Below are 21,800 nucleotides of genomic sequence, written 5' to 3'. Positions count from 1 at the left end.
GGGAACTGCCATCGGCTCAGAGGCGAGAAATAGAAGGGCAGTTGTGTTACAGGGAGTCTCCGAAAATCTTGCGAGGCAGTTCCTCTTCCGGCGAGGAGGAAAGCCCCACCTCCAGTGGAGAGGAGGTGCTAGGACCAGAGGATGCTGGTGGGACCCTTCACACCGCTTCTGGCCAAGCCGGACAGGAGGGAAACATACCCTTGCCATTGCCCATCCTGTGCAGTAGTCTGAGGCACAGAGAGGGGAGGAAACAGTTGGGGGTAATGAAACTCTTATGTTGGGGGAGGTCTAAAAAAAGACCACTCCCGGATTCTGCTAGCAATTAAGCCAGACATGAGCTTCGGGGCTCTTCACTGTAAATAGTTTGCACCAAAATAAAGCCTGTAAAACACAGGTTGGAGTCCTGCCTGGTTGCAACCACAACAGTACCTGACACAGACAAAGAGAAGGAAGGATAATTTTGTGGTATTGTTTCATTAAATATGATGTTTCAGTAACTATTCAAATAACTGGATGCTCATGTCCTGTAGCAAAATGTGCTCTTGGTAAACTAAAGCATTTACCGTATGTTAAAAACATACATATGGTAAAAAAAACTGAATTATTGGTTCTTACCAGCATCACACTGCCACTTGCTACTAATGCATCTTCCATTTTTGCATATAAAATGAGCTAATGGGTCACAAGTAGGGAACTCTGTAAAGAGAAAAGTTTAACATGAAATGACAAAATGAATATACCAGTTTGACTCTTCCTTCACCAACGCAGGGATGGAAAATAAAAGTGTTATTACATTAGTAATTTTGATGACTGATTCACGAGAAAATAATGTATATCTATAAATCTGTGCCATCTTTTAAATGCCTTCTGAAAAATGCTTCCATTCCACCAGGCCTACACAGGCAATGAAGAATACATCTTTCCATAATGGTTTATTGATATTTGTCTTTAACATTTTAATATGTTTTTAATTGTATGTTTTATGTATAATTGCTGTAAATTTCTTTTTTCTTTTGATGATATTGTGGTATATAAATATATACCACACTCTTCCCTGAGGTTTCTAGCAACTGGTATTCAGAAGCAAACTGTGTCCAACAGTGGAGATTTAACATAGCCATCAGGGTTAGCAGCCTTAGTGTTTAGTACACAGATAAACCTATAAAATAAAACATTTATGGACAGTCCCCACATATTTCCTGCCGGCAAAGACATCTGAATGTATTAAACACACTAGGACTATGACCAGCTCTTCTGATAGTCGTACCTGATTTATGTCAGAACATAAATTAAATTAGCTCCCAACTTGTGTATACACCCTGAGAGATGTTTATACAGAAGTCACAAATTTGGTATTTTTTCTCGGAGTCCTTTAAAAAAAATATTTACTGTACTAGCATTTATTTATGGAACTATTGAACATATTTGCTAAAGCATTATTATTCCAGCTGAGAAGATTTCAATACAAGTTGGAAGCTAGATAGAGACAGGACAAAGGTGAATCAATGTAAGACACTGTATTCACCTCTACTGCATTATACATAGCATATCTTGCTTCTGCAGACAAGGTTGGAATATATTATGGCTAAAGCAGAATCAACACACAGTGTAAAGCTAGAGAAGCACCCACCTAAAAAGTAAACATACAGTGGTACCTCTGGTTACGTACTTAATTCGTTCTGGAGGTCCGTTCTTAACCTGAAACTGTTCTTAACCTGAAGCACCACTTTAGCTAATGGGGCCTCCTGCTGCCGCTGCGCCGCAGGAGCCTGATTTCTGTTCTTATCCTGAAGCAAAGTTCTTAACCTGAAGCACTATTTCTGGGTTAGCAGAGTCCGTAACCTGAAGCGCATGTAACCTGAAGCGTATGTAACCCGAGGTACCACTGTATTTTGTTACACTTGCTCTCCTTAACAATTTTATCAAGCAAATAGATGGCGCCTAAATCCGAATTGATATGACAGCTTTTTTAATTTCAAACTTGGCTTCAAATGAAAACCAACACAACTGAGAACATTGAGCTGAAAACTACCCTAACAAGAAGACTGTTGCTTGCCTAACAGTTGTGATATAATAATTTGTGCATGCTATAAGAATTGCTGGTGATGTTGATAGAGATCAATGTACCTCTGTTTTCGTTGCCTTTTACAGCTACTTTCATAGCTTTGAATTTAAATGGCTTAGATTGTAACATTTTGATATTGATGTATATTCTATAAATATCTAAGTGATTTGGATTAACCAGTGAAATGTTTGTTAACTAAATGAGGATTTTTGTGTGTGAAAGAGATAATGTTGTTCAAACGTCTAAGGAAAATTTAATTTGAATGTCTATTAGCTTGCACTCTCTTAGAAAAAACAAAACCTTTCAGCATTATTTCTCATACACAACATGGAGGAGGAGGGGGAGGAAGCTTGTGAGGTCTCAGCTAAAGGTAGTTCTGCTATTACAATACCCAATAGTATGCAGAAGAATATTGCTTTAAATCCTATGCTCCACAGGGCTCAATACAAGGATAGTATGGCAAAATCAGCATCTCAGAAAAGCAGACTACAAAGGTACAGGACAATATGAGCAGTATATCCTTTGTTAACTTAGCTTTAATTGAAAAAGGAAATGCTGAGTGAACAAGTGCTCAGTGTCAATTATTCTTGAAACTCATTGAAGGTCTGTTGAAAAACTCACGCAATATTCTAATGTGTTTATGGTAAGCAGAATTAACACATGGCTCTTTTTCATATTATCTAATTTAAGATCAAGATACTAAGGATGTCTTGGTCATCCTTTGTAGACGGGTGTTAAAGATAAAAAACTGGTTTCATATTTAGCCAAACTTAAACTAAAAATGCTCATTTTCTAGAAAGCATCACAGGCAAATTTTTCTCCCCCACCTCACCTATAATATAGCTAACTTTTACATACAACTTGATGTAAAGTTGTGCCTAAGTTGCAGGGACGGCACATCCCTTTCCCTGCCTTGCTGCTCCCACCACTGCCATACCTGTTGTCACTGCTGCTTCTCCACCTGCCCTGCCACTTCCACAATTTCCGGTGAGAACTTGCATGATTTCAGCTGATACCAGAGGCAGCAGAGAACCTGCAGGTCTGCTTTGGGGGGCTTCAGCCATCTCAGTTTGCTTAGATGGCTGAAGCTAGGAAGGATGAAATGCCTGGTTCAAAACCCGTATCATCCATACATTGAATGGACAACCACAGCAAACCACATTCCCCTGGCCCATCTTATTCAATGTCAACAACAGCACTGGCCTTCTTTGCAGAGTTGTTGTCATGATTAATGTGATAATGTGTGCAGGAACGTCTCGCCGGCTGGGCTGCAGCTGCAGTAATAGCATTCCAGCTGCAGCAATGATGCTGCTATTGGGGAGAGTGAGGCAGTGGCAAGGTCAGAGCTGCTCAGATGCCCCAGTGGAGCAAATCTGCCACTTCCACTTGTGCATCCATACAGTGCCACTACTGCCTTGCCAGGCGGCTATTGTTGTGGTTCCACCCCACTGGACAAGCTGCTACTGGATATATGTGCAGTGCTTTGAATAGTCAAAGAACAAAGTGGTAAAGTATAACATAAAAACTAAGGGATACTTGACCTCAAACCATTGCTGTGCCCTGAAAAACTGTTGTTGTGGTGGCTATCATACATAGAATTATTGTGAAGTCACTAAACATGCACATTTCTCCCAGTGGTATGCTCAGATCAAGAATGCTCACACCAGGGCATATTCTTCTCAAACATCTACCTTCCTTTAATTTCGCACACAGGAAGCTGCCTCAGACAATTGGTCTTTCTAGCCTGCTCTGTCTGGCAGTGGTTCTTTGGCTTTTGAAGAGCTGTTCTTCCCTCAGTCTCACCTGGGGATCAAACCTCCGGCCTTTCATGCAAAAAGCATGTGCTCAACGATATCTACAGCCCCTCTCTATGTAAGGCCTTTGTGGAGGTTATATCGTTATATCATTCACATATCTTGAAGTGAGGTTTATAGGTATCTTACAGTGGGAGTGAAAATGTGCCTATAGATGTAACAATATTAGGGATAAAAATACACTATTTATTACATGTTCAGCCAAGTGAATTTTTCAAATCAAGCATTTTGCGGTACCTGAATAAAGCACCTCGAGATCCTTTGACAGAATTATTATTAGATATGCATAATATTATTACAATATTATTATTATATATTACTTATACAGCAGTGTCATTTACCACAGCTGCCAAGAAATTAATGTGCACACATTTTAATGCATTTTGTTAAAGATTTTAACTGATTTTAATCATCATGCTAACAATTCTAACTTGTATGCACAGTAAACAAGTAAACATAAATTTCTATGCATACTGTCAAGGTACCTTTTTAAACAACAACAACCACCACCAAAGAAAAAGCCACTAGTTTTACGCCAGCAGCAAAAACAGTCTCTACTGTGTATGTCGTAGAAGAAGGAGAGGACAAAGGAAGAAAGAGAGGACTGAGAAGAAGGAAAGATGACAGATGAGGATTATAACAGGTTGAGCAGCAGACCAGTGAGTGCATTTATCATAAAAATAAACAAATAAAGTCCTAAATAAAGAGTGAGGGCATGGGGTGGGGGAAAATAGATTGCTGTGATGGTCCAAGGAAGCAGCATTATTTATTTAACCTTTTTAAAAATAAAAAAAATTACCACACTCTTCACCTGTAGAGGTTACCAGAGCTGCTAGCAGATCAATAAAAAAACAAGGCAGTCCTCACACCTTTCAAGTTTACAATCTGAAAGTCATGACAAAAAAGGGAAACAGAAATTATAGGTAGAGTTCGGATTTGATATCCCACTTTATCACTACCCGAAGGAGTCTCAAAGCGGCTAACAATCTCCTTTCCCTTCCTCCCTCACAACAAACACTCTGTGAGGTGAGTGAGGCTGAGAGACTTCAGAGAAGTGTGACTAGCCCAAGGTCACCAAGTAGCTGCATGTGGAGGAGTGGGGACGCGAACCCAGTTCAACAGATTACAAGACTACCACTCTTAACCACTACACCACACTGGCTCTCTAGGAGAGAGGATAAAAATGGCAAACCAGTTTGGAAGCAACTCAGGGAGAGCAAAGGGAGCTGGACTCACATGAAGTTCCCCACTAACTTGGTAGTGCAGTCCTATGCATTTTATCTGGAACAAGTCATTCTAGATAGCAGTCCCTCAGGGACAACCTTCCAGGGGTCAAGTGGCAGTGGTGTGTCGGTTCAAAGCCCAAGTGTGTTGAGAAGGTGGGTAATGCTATGGATATGACTCTTCCCTTCTGCACTGTAGGCTGCATTCTACCCACAGAGGTTTCTACATGGACACATATCTGTGCATCCCTCTCTAAACAAGCAAGATGAATTGTCATAGTCCAAGAACAAATCTCAGCAAGACAAAAAAGAGCCAGCGTGGTGTAGTGGTTAAGAGTGGTAGACTCGTAATCTGGAGAACCAGGTTCGTATCTCCGCTCCTCCACATGCAGCTGCTGGGTGACCTTGGGCTAGTCATCCTTCTCTGAAGTCTCTCAGCCCCACTCACCTCACAGAGTGTTTGTTGTGGGGGAGGAAGGGAAAGGAGAATGTTAGCTGCTTTGAGACTCCTTCGGGTAGTGATAAACCGGGATATCAAATCCAAACTTCTTCAAATCCAAAATGTCTTCATGAGGGCACGGTGCAGGGCCAGTGTAGACTGTGACACAGGGAAATGGGTGTGGCCTGAGGAGAGGGTGAGCCCAGGGAGAATCCAGAGGGCTGGAATGAGAGGTCTAGAGGGTCAAATATGACCCCCAGGCCTCAAGTTCTAGGCTCTGTGACACTTACTTCCAGCTCGGTCTTATCCAGCTGCTAGGCAGAGTGAAGCAGCTACCTCAGGAAGCTGATGTGTCATGAAAGAACAGCAAATTGTGAGTTATTTCTTATTATTGAATTATATTTTGTTTCCATGTGACTTTTGTTTTGTCTGAAATGCCAGGATAAGTTGGCAGCCATAGATACTCAACACCTTGGCATTATTATTATTATTATTATTATTATTATTATCTGGCTGAGTTTCCCCAGCCACTCTGGGGAAGGATGCAGCATTTGCTATAATGTCTCAGGCTGTCTGTGGTGACCCATAGAAGAGACTCCTGTGCAGAACAACAGCACACGAACTTATAGTAAAAATAAATAAAGTCCTTTTTTTTTTTACCATACTCTTCACCTGTAGAGGTTACCAGAGCGGCTAGCAAATCAATAATAAAAAAGGCAGTCCCCACAGGGAAACATAGAGCAACTTTAATATAATTATAAAAAGACTTCCTGCTTTATTTGTATGTATATCAGTTTAATTTTTTACTTCCTCTATTAATCCCTGCCCAGGTTTTATCAGTACAAATTAGTGGTTGAAACTATTTACCACACACTATAAATGTGAATGTAAAAAATATTAATATCAAAATAACAAATAATTGCTGCTGTTTGCCATTACTTCATGTGTGTGTCATGCTCTTTATTTTTATTTTTTACTGCTTCTGAGAAGTGCAGTTTGTCAGAATAAAGGTAGGGCTGTTTTTCACATGTTCAAAAGAACTCATCATTTTTCACTGAAAGTGATGGAATAAAGTGCTAATGAAACTTGTAACCTTGCCAGCATAATGAAAGAAAGGGAAAAGCCTCCGTTTGATAAAATCATTAGTGATCTCTCTGCAATGACCTCTATGCATAATGTGGAGTTTTTGGGGAGAAAGGGTGCATTTTTGTCTTGTTTAATCAGGGGAAGTCATGCTACAGTATTAAACATTGATCACCAGACATTCATTATTGGACTAATGCCTTTCTGTTTCAAGCACTCTGGGGAGTATGTCCCTTTCGACTCAGTTCCTTCTGGGTAAACATTATTTATCTGAAGCATCTTTACATTCATAGGATGGCTCTTGAACTCTGTGAACAGAACAGATCATAAGAACCCAGGAGAACCATGAAGGCAAACCTTCCTCCCCTCACACAGACATTCACACCCAACATACATGCCAGCAATGGCACAGCAGCTCCTTCAGTTCTGCTACTATGGTACTGGCTCAGAACCACTGTAATATATAGAAGGAATTTATTCTGTGACATTGGTCATGAGAAGGGTAAAGAGGTGAGACAATGCATTAACCCCTATGGATGGAAATCAATGTAATGCTGGGGGAGGGGGAAGTATGCAGGGAGACCCTTCCGCCCTAAGGAGTTGGTGTGCCTGCTTTCTGTCAAAATATGTATTTCATCCCAAACCCTTCCCTGCTGAATTCCTGACAGCATTACCAAATCAGCAAAGAATAGTGAAAACAACAACAACATGCAGAAATCTTCCCATCACTGAAATATCTCATGCTTTATACAGGAAGCGTGGAAGACTTTTCAGATGACAAAGGGAACTGTTTTGTGCATCCTTTTTCATGAAAGGGAAGGCTTGAGCAACAAATGGGAAGCCATAACATATGTCTTATTTCCAAAAAGGCTATTAATTAACTCACCACAAGATGCCATTTCATCCGATCCATCACCACAGTCATCTTCCCGATCACACAGCCATGAACTTGGAATGCATCGTCCGTTACCACAAGAAAACTGGTCAGCTTGACATGTTCTTGCTTGAGAGAGAAATTGGCATCGAAATAATAAAGTATTAATTATTTTGCTTGACTATAATATAGCTCAACTATAGTCTAGTTGAGTCATACATACTTACTATATCAATTTCATGCACAACTGTACTTTCTAACATACATTTTATAGTAGCATCATACTTTAATTGAGCCATTGAGCTTCTAATGCAAGCTTATTTTAGCAAGCTGTCAAAAACCACTGTCAAAATTAAAGCGAATAAACCTCTTAAAACATATTTAATTTCTTAAAAAAGGAAAAAAGCTTCCTGATATTCATGATATGGCCTTAGGAAGAGAAAAAGGATGAGAAATAAAACAAAAAACCTCACAATAATCACAACACACACACAAAAAAAACATTATGAATAATAATATGAATAATGTTAAAATCACAACACTATATTCAAAGATAATTCAAGTATAGCTACATTAAATGCCTATTTATGTTCTGAACTCTCATGTGCATCAGTGAAATCACTCAAAATGGTGAGTCGCCTGTCAGATCAACAAAGCTCCACAGATGAGTGGCAAAGAAGCTTTCTTGCTTGGTAGCTGAGCTGGTCAAGGGAGCCCCGCTGACCCTCTGGCTCACGCAAGCTGGAGAGGCAGTGGATTTGCACAGCTGATGTGCAGGGAAGCTTCTACGCCATGTGTCAGCTGAGCTGGTCAACCAAGCCTGGTTCCTCCTCTGGCTCACGTAAGCTGGAGGCGCAGCAGGGCTTTCTGACTAACAGCTGATGCATGGGAAAGCGCAGCAGCTGCCTCTTTCTCATTCATCACCTGTTAGCCGGGAGCCTCAGCAAAGCCCTGCTGTGCCCCTGGATCACAAGGAAAGATGATGTCCCCTTTGGGGGGGAGGTCTGTGGAGGGTCTCCTCATGAGCCAGAGGCACAGTGAGGCTTTGCTAAGGCTCACCAGGTCTCTCCCCCCAGAGAGTGTATGCATGATTGCATGTGAATATGTGTAAGTGGGGGGATGCAGGTATATATAAATACATAAATAATTATAATTGCAGGATGCAGGATGAAAAATAACCTTACATGCTGTCTATCAGTGCATCCTGCTTAATTTCAACTCCAACGAAATGTTTAAGAGGGACAAGTTTCTACTTTCAAAACAGCATAATGCTCTGATGGTCAAGTAAAGCCATATGGATAGATTAACTGCCAAATCACTTTGGAACAGCCAGGCACAAATAATAAATGTCATTGGCATTCCAAACCTACTGCCATGAAAATCTCAATTCATTTAAATCTGCAGTAATCAGATAATCAGTAAGAGTTTGGTTCAGTGCAATTTTCCGCCCAGAGAATTTATTCAGTGTAGGATTAAGATAAAACTTAGTCACCTCAGGAAGAAAGTTGTGGCTTCCCTCCCTCCTTTTTACCTGCACAAGTTTCATTTGATTCATCTTCACCACTGCCACAATCATTTGCTCCATCACAAAGCCACCTCTTGGGGATGCAACGGTTATTGTGGCACTTAAACTGATTGTCAAGACAGCTGTGATTGACTGGGGGAAAGAAATACTACATTTTATCTTAAGTACGTAACCAGACACAGTACTGCTGAAACACTGATAATATGGCTTATATTACATCGCATTTGGTGCAAAAAGGGTGAGAGGCATATAGTGTAACGCTATACATGTCTACCCAGAACCAAGTCCCATCAAGTTAAATGATTGTAAGCCGTTGTTTTATCTTTGTTAAATAAAAAAATTCCCCAAAATTAGTTCAATGGGGCTGTTTTCCAGGTATATGTGTATCGTATTGCAGTCTTCACATTTTTAGACTACATACATTTCTTTACTCAAGGATCCTAACGTTTCAGTTGCAAAAATAAAATAATTCATAATTCTAAAATAAGAATTAAGGATTGAAATTTCCCTTATAAACAAATAAAGCTACAGAAATGGAAGCAACAATTTTCATGTACAAAGGTCAGAAACTAAATCATCCCTCAAATATTTTTAATTAATTAATTAATTAATTTAACAAAACTTATATATCTCTTGATTGTCTAAGGCTGTTTACATTAAAATGTTCAATAAATACCAGGTGTTTAGCAACATTCAAAATATGCTGAAAGTGAACAATAGCTAAAAAGAGATAAAACATATGCAATTTCTATACGTCTCAATAATGCTGCCTAAACAAAAATGTTTTAAACAGGTGAAGGTACCTGCATGTCAGAAAACAAGGCAGCAGCAGATGAAGTGTATTTGGAGGATACAAACCCAAACAGAGAAAATCCTAACAAAGATTTCCCCCACTCCATTCTGTTTTGTTGATCTGGACATTGGCAAACATTACAACAGAATATTCAACATTTGGATTTAAAGAAGCATAACTTACACACACACACACACACACACACTCTTCTAAAGACAATTAAGACAGAAATTGGGATAAGGTTTTACCAGGGATGGGTACCAGAAAATCAGGACTAGGATGCATGAGCTGAACTACAGATGGATTTTTTTTGTTTTGTCTTCAACCCTCAAAATTCACCAGAACCAGAAACAAAGTAATTAATGGCTGCTGCTGCACACTGCTAACTTTTAAGCACTATTTAAGGCTTAACAGAACTATCTCATGACTCATGGACAATGAAATGGGATAATTTCACTTCATATGAAGTGATATGCAGTTTAATATTGTTTGCGCTTTGAGCACATAATTGTGGCTCTTTTAGGTGAGAAGTTTTCTACCCAATACTGCAAAACCTGAAAAACAGTGTTATATGTTTATTTATTTATTTCTCTATCTGCTTAATTAATTTTCTCAGAGACCATCATGAAAGCTACTGTTTGGAGGAATAGTATTTTACTTATTTGTTGTTGATAATATGTGTTTGGGGCAGTAGGAGGGGTCAATTTATGCTTGGGTCTACTTAGCACTGAATCGATCTCCAAAATTGCTATTAATTGCACTGTTGTTACTCAAAAATGCAAATGTGCAAAGCTTAACATGAAGTTCTCTAGTCAGCTTTGGTTACAAAAAAACAAACAAAACCACCACCGTAAAGTTAATGAGCATGAAATGTTGCTTATGATGCCCATTCAGTACATTCTTCCATATTTATTACATATTTTATAATGCCATAACTTATTACTGCATGTCTTCACAATAATTATCTATCCATACATATAAAATTAATGTAGTTGAGGGCAATGCCTATTAACCAATAAAACAAGGGATCTTACAGTTCAAAGCAAGAACAATAAAAGTTGAAGGATGCCAAGGAAGCTTATAAAGGCATAATGTTTCACATTGAAGGATTAAACTTCCATAACAAGACACACAGGGAGCCAGAGCTGACTTAATACCAACCTACTATGTTCCTTATGCTTAAATCCCAAAAGCCCTTAACTAGTTTTTCATGCTTTGTCTATTTATACTACAGCTGTATTCTTTTAGACTCATTTAAGTATGTGTAGTAGCCACTTATAACACTAACAAACAGAACATTTTAAGCAATAACAAACACTCATTACTTTTGCTGCCTTTGATCCACTCTGTATGTGGTACCAAATGAATTTTTACTATAAACTCTCTATATTATGCCCAGACAGGTAGACTGTGTATTGTTAACACTGCTGCTGCTATTATTATTATTATTATTATTATTATTAAGCAAGTTTAGGATATGAGCTTCATTGTTCATAGGTTTGTTCTAGAGACAGTTTGCTGTTGTATCTGAGTATGTTTTTATGCTGCTGAAATTATGTCAAGGTCCTGCGTTACATGATGTGGAAATCAATTGACCCATTAGGTTATGGGCACAAGGTAGTTTGTTTTGTACGCCTGGTTTATTGATATGCCACCACATCTAATCACTGTGTATATTTAAATGAGAGCCAACTATTTCTCAGAGCATCTCTCTTGCTGAAATCAAATGAAGCGTTGAATTTATGCTTGGATCATGCCCTGTGCTTTTAATGATGCTTCCCACTAGTTTCATTTTGAATTCTCACATTTTGAATAATTCAAAATGATGATCTGAAGGGCTTTGTATTTGCAAGCCTATTGCATAGCGGGCTATGGAATAAATATAGATAGGAAATGGTAGTAATCTTGCCTATGAAACACAACAGCTTAAGATGAAAGTCTAAGGCTCTGAGGTCATAAAAGCCACCTACAGTTCAGCAACCCTTCCAAAATGATAAAAGGAAAGCTTTATTGGACTGGGGGGAAAATGTGCAGCATATAAAAATGTACCTTGTGCTAAGCATGAAATTAGTCAAGAACTAAAACTGATTAAAATTGGATATAAAACTTTTATGTTGTGCCAACAACAAGAGTAAAACTGTAATTTCAGTTCTCACTACAAAAAAATGACCACTGTTATTAAAAAGAAAAAAGGTCTGTGCAGTTCCTGTACTTATCAAATACTTGTTAACATCATACAGTTGTAGTCTGATTGTGCAGGGGCCAAGAAGCCAGTAGTATTCACAGCCATTGCTTATTATTAACATTCCATGAGCAGAAAATGAGAGATAGAACCAAAGACTACAGAAAGAAAGAAGAGACCCTCAAGCTGTTAGTCCAAAACCTGGTGTTTAATAATACAACATAAAATGCCAATTTATTATTATTGCCTTATCTATAGATATGGACATCAACGGGTTGCAGTATTACATATTATTGGTCTGTAGTAGCAAAGTGCCCTCAGAATCAGGCTTTTGGTAGCAGGAGAAACAGAAGATTGGATTTTCACTTTTATCTTAGTGTAAAACTAGTATGGGAACAGATAAAAGCCACGGATGGAGATGGTGAAAAGCAAAGGAACAAAGACATAAAATTTAACTTTGAAACAGAAACTCTCTATCACACAGTGTCCAAAAGCACTGCTCTAGTCTTAGATCATACTGAGGGCTTCTTTGGCGATGGCTAAGGGATAGACAGTTTCGAATCACTTTTGCATTTGTTTCATTGTATGTCAATGCAGTCTCATTTCTGCATCAATCTTCGATTTTAAAAAAAAGAAGCAAAAATTGGCATTTAGATACATATATTTGAAAATGTTTAGAAAGGCATACAAAATATGCATTTCTGAACACATTTTCTCTGTCAAAATGCACATTTCTAAATGTATTTTTATACCTAATATGAATTTTAAGATTCATTTTAATACTTTTTTGAGCCAAGAACATCATCGCAAAATTGAAGTGTGTGACATCTGAAGGATGGCTATATTTTGAGCCACACATCAGACTGAGATATGTGGATCAACCCCGTTAATATCAGAACTTCAGAAGCTTTATTCTTTGAGCACTCTTAGCCATGCCCTTACTATATGCAAAGTCTGCCGTTACTGGTCCAAACAATTGCATGCAAGTGCACATTCCAATAGTAATTTACCGATAATGATTGAATGTTTGTCATCTGGAGAGAAAAACACTGCTAAAGAAGTAAGTGTGAAAAGTTATAAAGTTATAAACCTAGAAGTATGTCTTTTACAGAGATCAAAAAAGTGTTAAAAAATTCATCTGTTCAAAAGAAAGAAACAAGAATTATTTAAGCATGTATGCATTTTTCAAACCTGAAAAGGCACATAAATAGCTCCCAATATAGGCCTTTATCTTTTTTAAAATGATACCATACTGATCACACTTCCCTAAGGCGATAGCAGCCAGGTCCTTTGATTACGGGTAACTTTCTCATATGCTCACTCATCTCTGTACACACAAAAAAATCTAAATTTTATATCCAAATACGGATTTTTAAAACATTTTGATGAATTTTGGAGCTGAGAATTGCATTGGGGCACATGGAACTGTGAATGGTGATGGGTAATTCAGTTCCGATCTGCACTTCACTCCCCAAAGATCAGACCACTTTGTTCTGGAATCTGCAAAGACAGAATTTCTCCAGCATTCCTGCCTATGACAAATTGCCATGCTGCAGTCTATGACCCCGTTCTCTCCCACAGGAACATAACTCTTTCCTCAAGATATGGAAACAACTTCTCCTTGGCACAATCCCCTCATGGTATGTGCGAATTTATTTATTTTAGTACATTTCTATTTCATTTTTCTTCCATCATGGAACTCAAGCTAGAGTATATGGTGTTCCAAGGCAGTATCTTCCATACAGACACTGATCAGGTCTAATCTTTATTTAGCTTTTGAAATATATCTGCATTATGGATCCTCAGACCATGCCCTGGGACATTTTTAACAACTGGGTAGAGGTAGACCCAATTGTGTTGCGTCTTCCTCACCCAAATGGCCCCACCCATGTTTCTGCTTACATGCATGTTAGCCCTACCCATAATGGCATGGGATTGCACCACTTAGTGCATGTGGCCTTTGACACCTGCAATATGTATTTTCAGGACCCACCATATCCTTTATGATTATTTTTTGTAACCAGAAGTTCCAAAAGTTGTTTTGAATGATGTATTTAAATTGTTGCAACCTACTCTGGGACCTTAGGGTGAAGGGCAAGTAATAAAACATATATAACTATAACAACTACAACAATGATAACAACAATATAAACTAGAACATTTGAGAAGCATTTTAAGATTCGCATAGAAATAGGGATGCTGCAAATTATTGCTGACATGCTGTTGCCTCCAGTCACAATAAGCATTTCTCATCCTTACAATGGCTTTTAGTAGTAAAGTAGTGGCAAACATTTAAGACATCACACTTTTGCCTGCATTTCAGTTCCCATATGTCTCCTTTACAATATATTGAGGGAGCAAAAGCTGTACAGCATCTTGTTCCAAACTTATGTCTGTTTTCTTGGACACTCTTCAAGATACCATTGCCAAGAAGCAATGAAGTGTTTAGCAACCTTCTGCACAGTAATTCTGGCTTCTGGGCATTTAAATTGATTTCCCTCAGTTTTTCCAGAAAAGTTTACCTCCTGGCCCAACCACCATGCAAGGGCAAGGGTCAGTAGCACGCGAGGAGCAAAAGCAGACACATTAGAGGGTGTGAGGATCATTAGCATGATCAGTGTTATGAAGAAGGGTCCTCCCAGTATGCTTTAGAGTTCCTATTCCCTACAAATGCAGACCAAGAAAAAAATGAATGAAATATATATCTAAATGATTAGTCAGCTATGGCAGCTTCATTTCCATTCCCCTCAGACACTTACATATTTGCACAGATTAACACTCTCATTACATTTTTTTTTTTTTTATGAGAAAAGCACAGACCACACTTTGCACAGATACATACAGCAAATCTCTGAATGCTCATCAGAGCCATCAAGGCAATCATCATCCCCATCACAGCGCCAGCGGTCTTGGATACAGCGCCTGTTCTGACATTGAAACTCTCCAGGTTTGCATAACTTGGGTAGCACTTCTCCAGAATTAACTAAGGGTACAAATGTATAAAGAATATGCAGTATTAGCTGCCCATACACAAGCATTAATTATTCTTTCTACTTCATAGCCTTCAGCTCTCATTATGATATATTCATAAAATGACAATCCCATCTGGAGTTTTCTGTAAGAAAGTGCTTAGGATTCAGTCTACATTTTGGCTCCCACTCCAATATTAATCAATGGTTTAGGATGCTCCTGCATCATTGTAGTGCAAACCTTCACTATAATAACAGCACCCCATTTCCTTAAGTGCTAAAGCGGGGATGGGGAGCCTCAGGTGCAGGAGCTGGATGTGTCCCTCTGAGCCGCTCCATCTGGCTCTTGGGACTCTCTTCAAGGCATACCTCTCCCTAGGCATATTCCCTCTTCTCAGGACACACCGATCACCAGCCCTGATTCACACCGTCCGTGAGTGTGTTTGCCTACAACAAGGGGAACATTTATATTTCTTACTCTGTCCACTTCTACCTCTGACCCACCTCAAAAGGTTGCCCAGAAGGGAATGCAGCCTTCAAGCTGAAAATGTAAGGAGGGGAGTCATTTCAGTCTAGGTTTAAAACAACCCCAAGACTACCTTTAAAGCCCCAAGCATTGAAGGGAAATCCTTAGAATACTGAACACTGTGTTCAGTAAAAAAAACACCTCTGTGTTTTTCTGTTCTGCTGGTGAAAAAGCATAATCTCCTACACTTAGACATTTGCAGTTTTACAGACATTCACAGGCTTCATTTTTTCTCCCTGCAACATTAGTATAAACTCAGATACTCTCTAGGAAGATCATACTTGTGCATCTTGTACTGTTTCCCTCCAAATGCTGGTTATCAGCGCAAGCACACACTCTGCCTCCGGGAACAGCTAAACAGAGAGTGCTGCAGCCTCCATTGTTAACACGGCACGCGTTGTCGCCTGAAATAAAATAAAAAAAGCAACCTTAATGACAAATAAACAACATGTTATAAGAGTATAATATACAGAGACCATGAAGAAAATTGCCTTTATCTAGCAGACACACTGCTTTGATCAATGTGGTTTCCTGCAGGTACAGCAGGTACAACATGATCTAATTTGGTCACAGCCTTATCTCTTACTTTTAAAAGTATAGGACTACAATGAAACACTACACACTAGAATGAACTTATTTGTTTCAAGCCACCCTTCCAGCTTTATCGTAACTGAGGTAACATATGTGACGCAGTGCTGGTGGTGTGCATTTAAGGTTACTGGGGAATTTAAAAACTGGCAAAATGCTGGTGCTTGAGAAGACTGGCATGCCAAGGGAAGGAGGGGTTGATATAGTAAAAATATTTTGGTAGTATACTGTGTCAGTGATGGTCAGGCAGGGGTATCGGAGTAGCTTTCCCCCTCATACACTCAATTCATTTTCGCCAAGAGGAATTCCTTACAACCATCTATTCCATATAGGACAAGCATTCTGGGTTCAGTTTCCCCCTTACAGCAGAGTGACAGAATATTGAAAAAGTGGGTCAGAAAGACTGGAACTGGCTTTTTGATTGTTTTAAAATGCATAGTGCAGCTTAAGGTTACAATCCTATAGCACTTACCTGGGAGTAAGCCCCATCAAACACAATGTGGCTTATCTCTGAGTAGACAGATATATAGGGTTGTACTGAAAGCAACTGGTGTCAGTTGAAAAGTTGTAAAACAACAAAAATGCATGTCAAGCTACAGAACAATAATATAAGACGAGGGCACTGATTATTATTATTGACTAGTGTTACTGCTGAATTTTGCCTGAAGCTATATTGGAAGTGGATGTTAAGGTTTTAGCTCTTGCAAAACATCTGAGAAAGAAAGAACTGCAGTTGGTTTTGCCACAACTAGAAAAAATCCTTAGACATTTACACAAACTTAGGTCATCTCCAATTCCACGTAAAACAAAATTTAGAGCAAATTGGAGAGTCTTTTTGAGGCAAACAATTTCAGGCTTTTCAAGGGACTTTCAATAAGCCTAACATGACATCTCAGAGGATTTTGAACATCTTCATCACCTACTTAACCAGATAGTGGATGTGACCGAAATACCATTTCATCATTTTGAAACTTAAAATCTTTTCTGATTAATACCACAGACCACACAACTAGAGAGGCCTCAGGTATTTATAAGCTCTGTAATATCATTCAGCTTTTAAGCTGTGTGTCAATAAGACCTGGCTTAGATTGTTCCATGCATCACAGACTACCACTGTTGAAATACAGGCTCCATATAGCATTAAACTTTATTACATGGCCTTAGAATCATAAAGAATATCAGTAACTAGATAATAGTTCTTAGGCAAACAGCATAGACGTTGTCTTATATTTAGTTAAGACAACATATATATGTATATGTGTGTTTATGTGTGTGTCTGGGATCCTGAAAGTGATTCATTCAACAATACTAACAAGGAAAAGTATTTCACAACTGCATTTTAGTTAACAAGAAAACCCATTAAAGTAAAATAAAACTTGGAAGGTTACTCAAATAACTCATATGTGACACATCCTTCAAGTTATCCTCAGTACAGCCTTAAAAAGCTGTTAACTGGTTTGTAAATGTAAGCTGACAAGAGGCATGTAGGGTCCATTTTTCAAGACTGTTCATAGGTGGCATCAAATTTATGTGTGTTTGTGTTGTGATTGTTTAGAACCTGAATGTTGGATACATACATTTTAAATCCAAATCAACACTCGGTTTATTGAGCCATGTAACTACTACTACAAGTCTTAGAGGAGATATAAAAGTGGGGATTATTGATTAGTCCGTAGATGGATTTTTAACAAGCAGTTTATATAAGCTTAACTAGCGACATAGGCTTATATCCTACTTCCATTAAAGTAAATGGAAAGAATCAATTTGGATTCTGTGGAAACCAGACTGAATGTGCATGAAGACTTTATTATTCTTCATCAAAACAGATCCCTATACCATTACCAAATAGCAAATCAATTACCATGTGATGCTTCTCTGTGTCTTTGAGACCAGCTAGAATTGTACATCACAATTGTACATTACAATTTTAGCTAGTGGCACAGCTAAAAGAGAGCCTGAGGTGAAATCTCTCTTGAAAGGTGAGAAATCTCCCCCGCCACATACATTCTGGGTAGTATAAAGGAACACAAGCTACCAATATTCAAGCAGCTGGTTATTTCCCATACCCAGGGCCCTTCCAGGACTGCCACAATGTCTTATTATTTATTTTTGGATTTATGTATTTTGTGGGTTTCTGAACAAATGTTCTCTGTGTTAAAAAATAAAAATAAAACACACACAATGAAATCCAGAAAGATGAAGACCAAATAAAATAAACTATAAAACCTAATAAATTATGATTATTTTATTATACTACTGACTATTATTAGGCTTTTTATTATTGTGCTCCATTAAATGTGTTCTCAATGTTGTACATTCCCCTGGGATCTTTTGCTACAGAACGGTATATGAATTGATAACTAACTAACAGCAGCTGCACGAAGCTGAAAGACTAACTAGCACAGAGTTATAATGAGTCCAGCAACTAAAAACTTTTTCAGATTCATAAAAGTATTCCAAAACATCCTTTGTTCACTTAATGGCCCATTACTTATATTTTAACACTTGCTGGATCCAGGTATTAGCAGGGTCTTGGTATATACAGCCTACCCTGCCGCAACTAATAACAATATTTTGCAAGAGAGAGAGAATGTTTTAAACAGATGTTGGCCTTCCCAGTATGCCAGTGTGACAGGAGGTCAGCTAAGTGATGTTGCTGCATCAACTGCTTCAGATATATGCTGTTTGCACTCACATCTTGCATGCTTACTAATATAATATAATCTCAGTACTTCCAATTTCATAGGCATTTAATGACCAAGGCAATGACTTTGGGACCTTTCATCCTGGGGGAAGCTTTGGCTAGGATACCTACTCCAGTCTACCTGGTGGCAGAGAGATGTGAACTTCCCAGACGAGGCCAGCACTGTTGGCATTGATGGGCTGCAATGGAAGCAAAAGGCACTGCCCAAACGCAGCAGAACACCTTTTACTGCCATGGACAAGGCAGGAAAGGTCTCAGAAGCCATTACAACCGCAGAAATGATGTGTGGAGTGTCAGTTTGCTGCCAGGGATTCTAGACATGGTAGTCCACTAGCAGGAAAACACACACTGCCAGGATCTGGGGTCGTGGTGTTCCCTGGCAGCAATTCATTACGTTGACTATTTCTTGTTTATGGACTTATACATACATTATATAATGATGTTTATGATTTGTAAATTTTGGGTTATGACTACTACTAATAATACATTTACCATACTTATTAGCCATGTGTTACAGCTGTATTTGAGCAAGATCTGGGGAAGACCTGCTGTCTCTTCCCTCACCTTCCCATGCCCAATCCTAAAGTAAGCATCTGGACTTTGGGGTACTGAAGGGAAAGGAGGAAGAGATGGCATAAGGATATCCTGCTCAATCTCCAAGTGATCAGATGTACCATTCCTAATATCCATGCTTGATTTTTGTGAGCTTAATCTGGGCAGATAGCACAGTCTACCTTCTGTTCCTGAGTTCCATCTCTCTCTCTCTCTCTCTCTCTCTCTCTGACTTTCACTATAACTCTCTTCTCTGTGATATTTGTTTATTTTGACAAACTCACAGTTGCAGAATCCATGCAGAGTCTACCTCCTCAAAATAAGGAAATCATCTCTGGATTGAGAGAAAGACCCCCTCGTTTATTGTTTTCAGTCTGCCTACCTAACTGGGGGGATTAGACTTAATCCAAACACTAGTTGCCCTCCTCCCACCGAGGGGGGAGAATAAAAATAATTTTATGGAGGTTTCTATGAATTTCTAGTGTTCTCTCTTTCAAAGCAAATTGATCATATTCAAATTTAACCTTGAACTTTTTGCTACACAGGAAAAGAACTGGAAGTGTTATCGGTCATCAGACTTAAAATTACATAGAAGAATGGCTAGATCTTACATCTTCAAAGCCATGAAAAGGTTATCAAAGCAAATGAACATAACTTCAGATCTTTTAACTAAATATTTGCAGACCTTAAAAACTTCACAGAAAGATATTTAGATCAAAACCACAATAGGATTTGTTCAACATCCAATAATATTTTTGAGAAGGTCAGAGCAAAAACCTAACAAATCTCAATATCTATAATTAATGGAGTATCTCCTCCAGTTAATAATAGCTCTGATGTTTGATGTATGATATTTGTTGACGTGAGTGGCGCTGTGGGTTAAACCACAGAACCTAGGGCTTGCCGATCAGAAGGTCAGCGGTTCGAATCCCCGCAACAGGGTGAGCTCCCATTGTTCGGTCCTTGCTCCTCCCAACGTAGCAGTTCAAAAGCACATCAAAGTGCAAGTAGATAAATAGGTACCGCTCCAGGGGGAAGGTAAACGGCATTTCCATGCACTGCTTTGGTTCGCCAGAAGTGGCTCAGACATGCTGGCCACATGACCTGTACGCCGGCTCCCTCGGCCAGTAAAGCGAGATGAGTGCTCGCGACTAGACCTAATGGTCAGGGGTTCCTTTACCCTTACCTTTACTATGTTGACTGGATCAAAGAATTGTTGGATTAATAATAGAAGAAATAGTTAATAGTAACAACTACATGATCCACAGACATAATCCAGCAAGCCATTTGCAATTTATTTCAATGCATCATATTTATGACTAACTTAAGTCATATTTATTTTAATGGTAGTTAGTTGTAGCTAACGTTTGCTGGAATGTCTCACAAATTAATGACAAAGATTGAGGCAATGTGGTAAAAGGGTAGCCTTTCTGTAATTAATGTTAAAGCGCTGCTCAGTGTAAATACAGAAAATATTGTTCTCAGTACCTTGCTGCTTGTGGGGATCATAAATCTGAAGCCCAAAGAGAGGTGATCTCTCACTTCTTAGAAGTGTCACGTTTCTAGTCATCAAATCCAGTTGGAAAATAGAGCCATTCATATAATCTGTCCAGAAAATATAATTCCTATGGTGTGACAGTCCAAATGGATGGTTTAATTCTTTTCCACTGTAGACCACCTACAATTAATCAACGTTAGTTAAAGAGATGTTAAAATTCACTGCACCAGTAAAAAGCTTTATAATTCCACCTTAAAACAGACAAGGGGAGGAGGGAAGACAGAGACAGAATTTGAACAATTTTGTCCAAGCATAGACAAGCTGGTCAGTAACAGGCCATGTTCAAGGTCTTGTTAGCACACAAATCCCCTGAACACCCCAGGGCCATGTTACTTAAAATACCAGCTGCCTCACATGGACCTGAAAGATGTCTTAGATCATCTCGGGAAATTCTGTTGTGGTACCGCGTCTTACACAATGTCACAGGGTATTGATAAAAAGGGCATTTCCTGGTATTGACCCAATACTTTGGAATGCCATTCCTTCTACTATATGTGAAGCGGCAACCATCAGTTTCTTCAGATGTCTTATAAACTCCCTGATATTCTGTTCCTGTTTTAATTTGTTTTTAATGCAGTTTTATACTACTGTTTTACTGGTTTTATGTTGCACCTTTGTTTTAATGTTATCGTTTAAGGTTTTTAATGTTGTGAACCACTTAGGGATTTAAAAAAAAAAAGTTAAGCAGTTTATATGTGTTTTAAATAAATAAAATAAGCCACATAGTCATAAATACTAGGATTGATGTGGGTAATATTCACTAGCTTTGAACTAGTATTGGAGGAATTGTTCCTTTGTGCTGCATTAACTATTTGTGTGAAGATTCTCCATAAAAATTAAAACAATCTTAAGAACATTCTTAGCTAGGGAATAGCCCAAAAGAGCTATTTAGCTGTCTTAAGATT

General features: G+C 38.7%; 1 protein-coding gene across 3 annotated transcripts in view; it reads right to left on the bottom strand.

Annotated features, from left to right (window-relative positions):
* The window catches only part of LRP1B (LDL receptor related protein 1B), a 728,211-nt gene that overhangs the window by 172,140 nt on the left and 534,271 nt on the right, over positions 1 to 21,800 (bottom strand). For all 3 annotated transcript variants that reach the window (XM_083404224.1, XM_083404226.1, XM_083404225.1), the window contains 6 exons: positions 20,826 to 21,015; positions 15,775 to 15,897; positions 14,841 to 14,981; positions 9,030 to 9,155; positions 7,511 to 7,627; positions 616 to 696 (listed from right to left, as the gene is read on the bottom strand). In XM_083404224.1, the coding sequence (XP_083260350.1) occupies positions 616 to 696; positions 7,511 to 7,627; positions 9,030 to 9,155; positions 14,841 to 14,981; positions 15,775 to 15,897; positions 20,826 to 21,015 (778 nt within the window). The remainder of the gene's footprint in view (positions 1 to 615; positions 697 to 7,510; positions 7,628 to 9,029; positions 9,156 to 14,840; positions 14,982 to 15,774; positions 15,898 to 20,825; positions 21,016 to 21,800) is intronic.

The sequence above is a fragment of the Podarcis tiliguerta genome (genome assembly GCF_965153285.1).
Source record: "Podarcis tiliguerta genome assembly, chromosome: 1".
Lineage (NCBI taxonomy): Eukaryota > Metazoa > Chordata > Lepidosauria > Squamata > Lacertidae > Podarcis > Podarcis tiliguerta.
The sequence above is the reverse complement of the archived record's forward strand: the minus strand, read 5'-3'. Positions and strand labels throughout refer to the sequence as shown.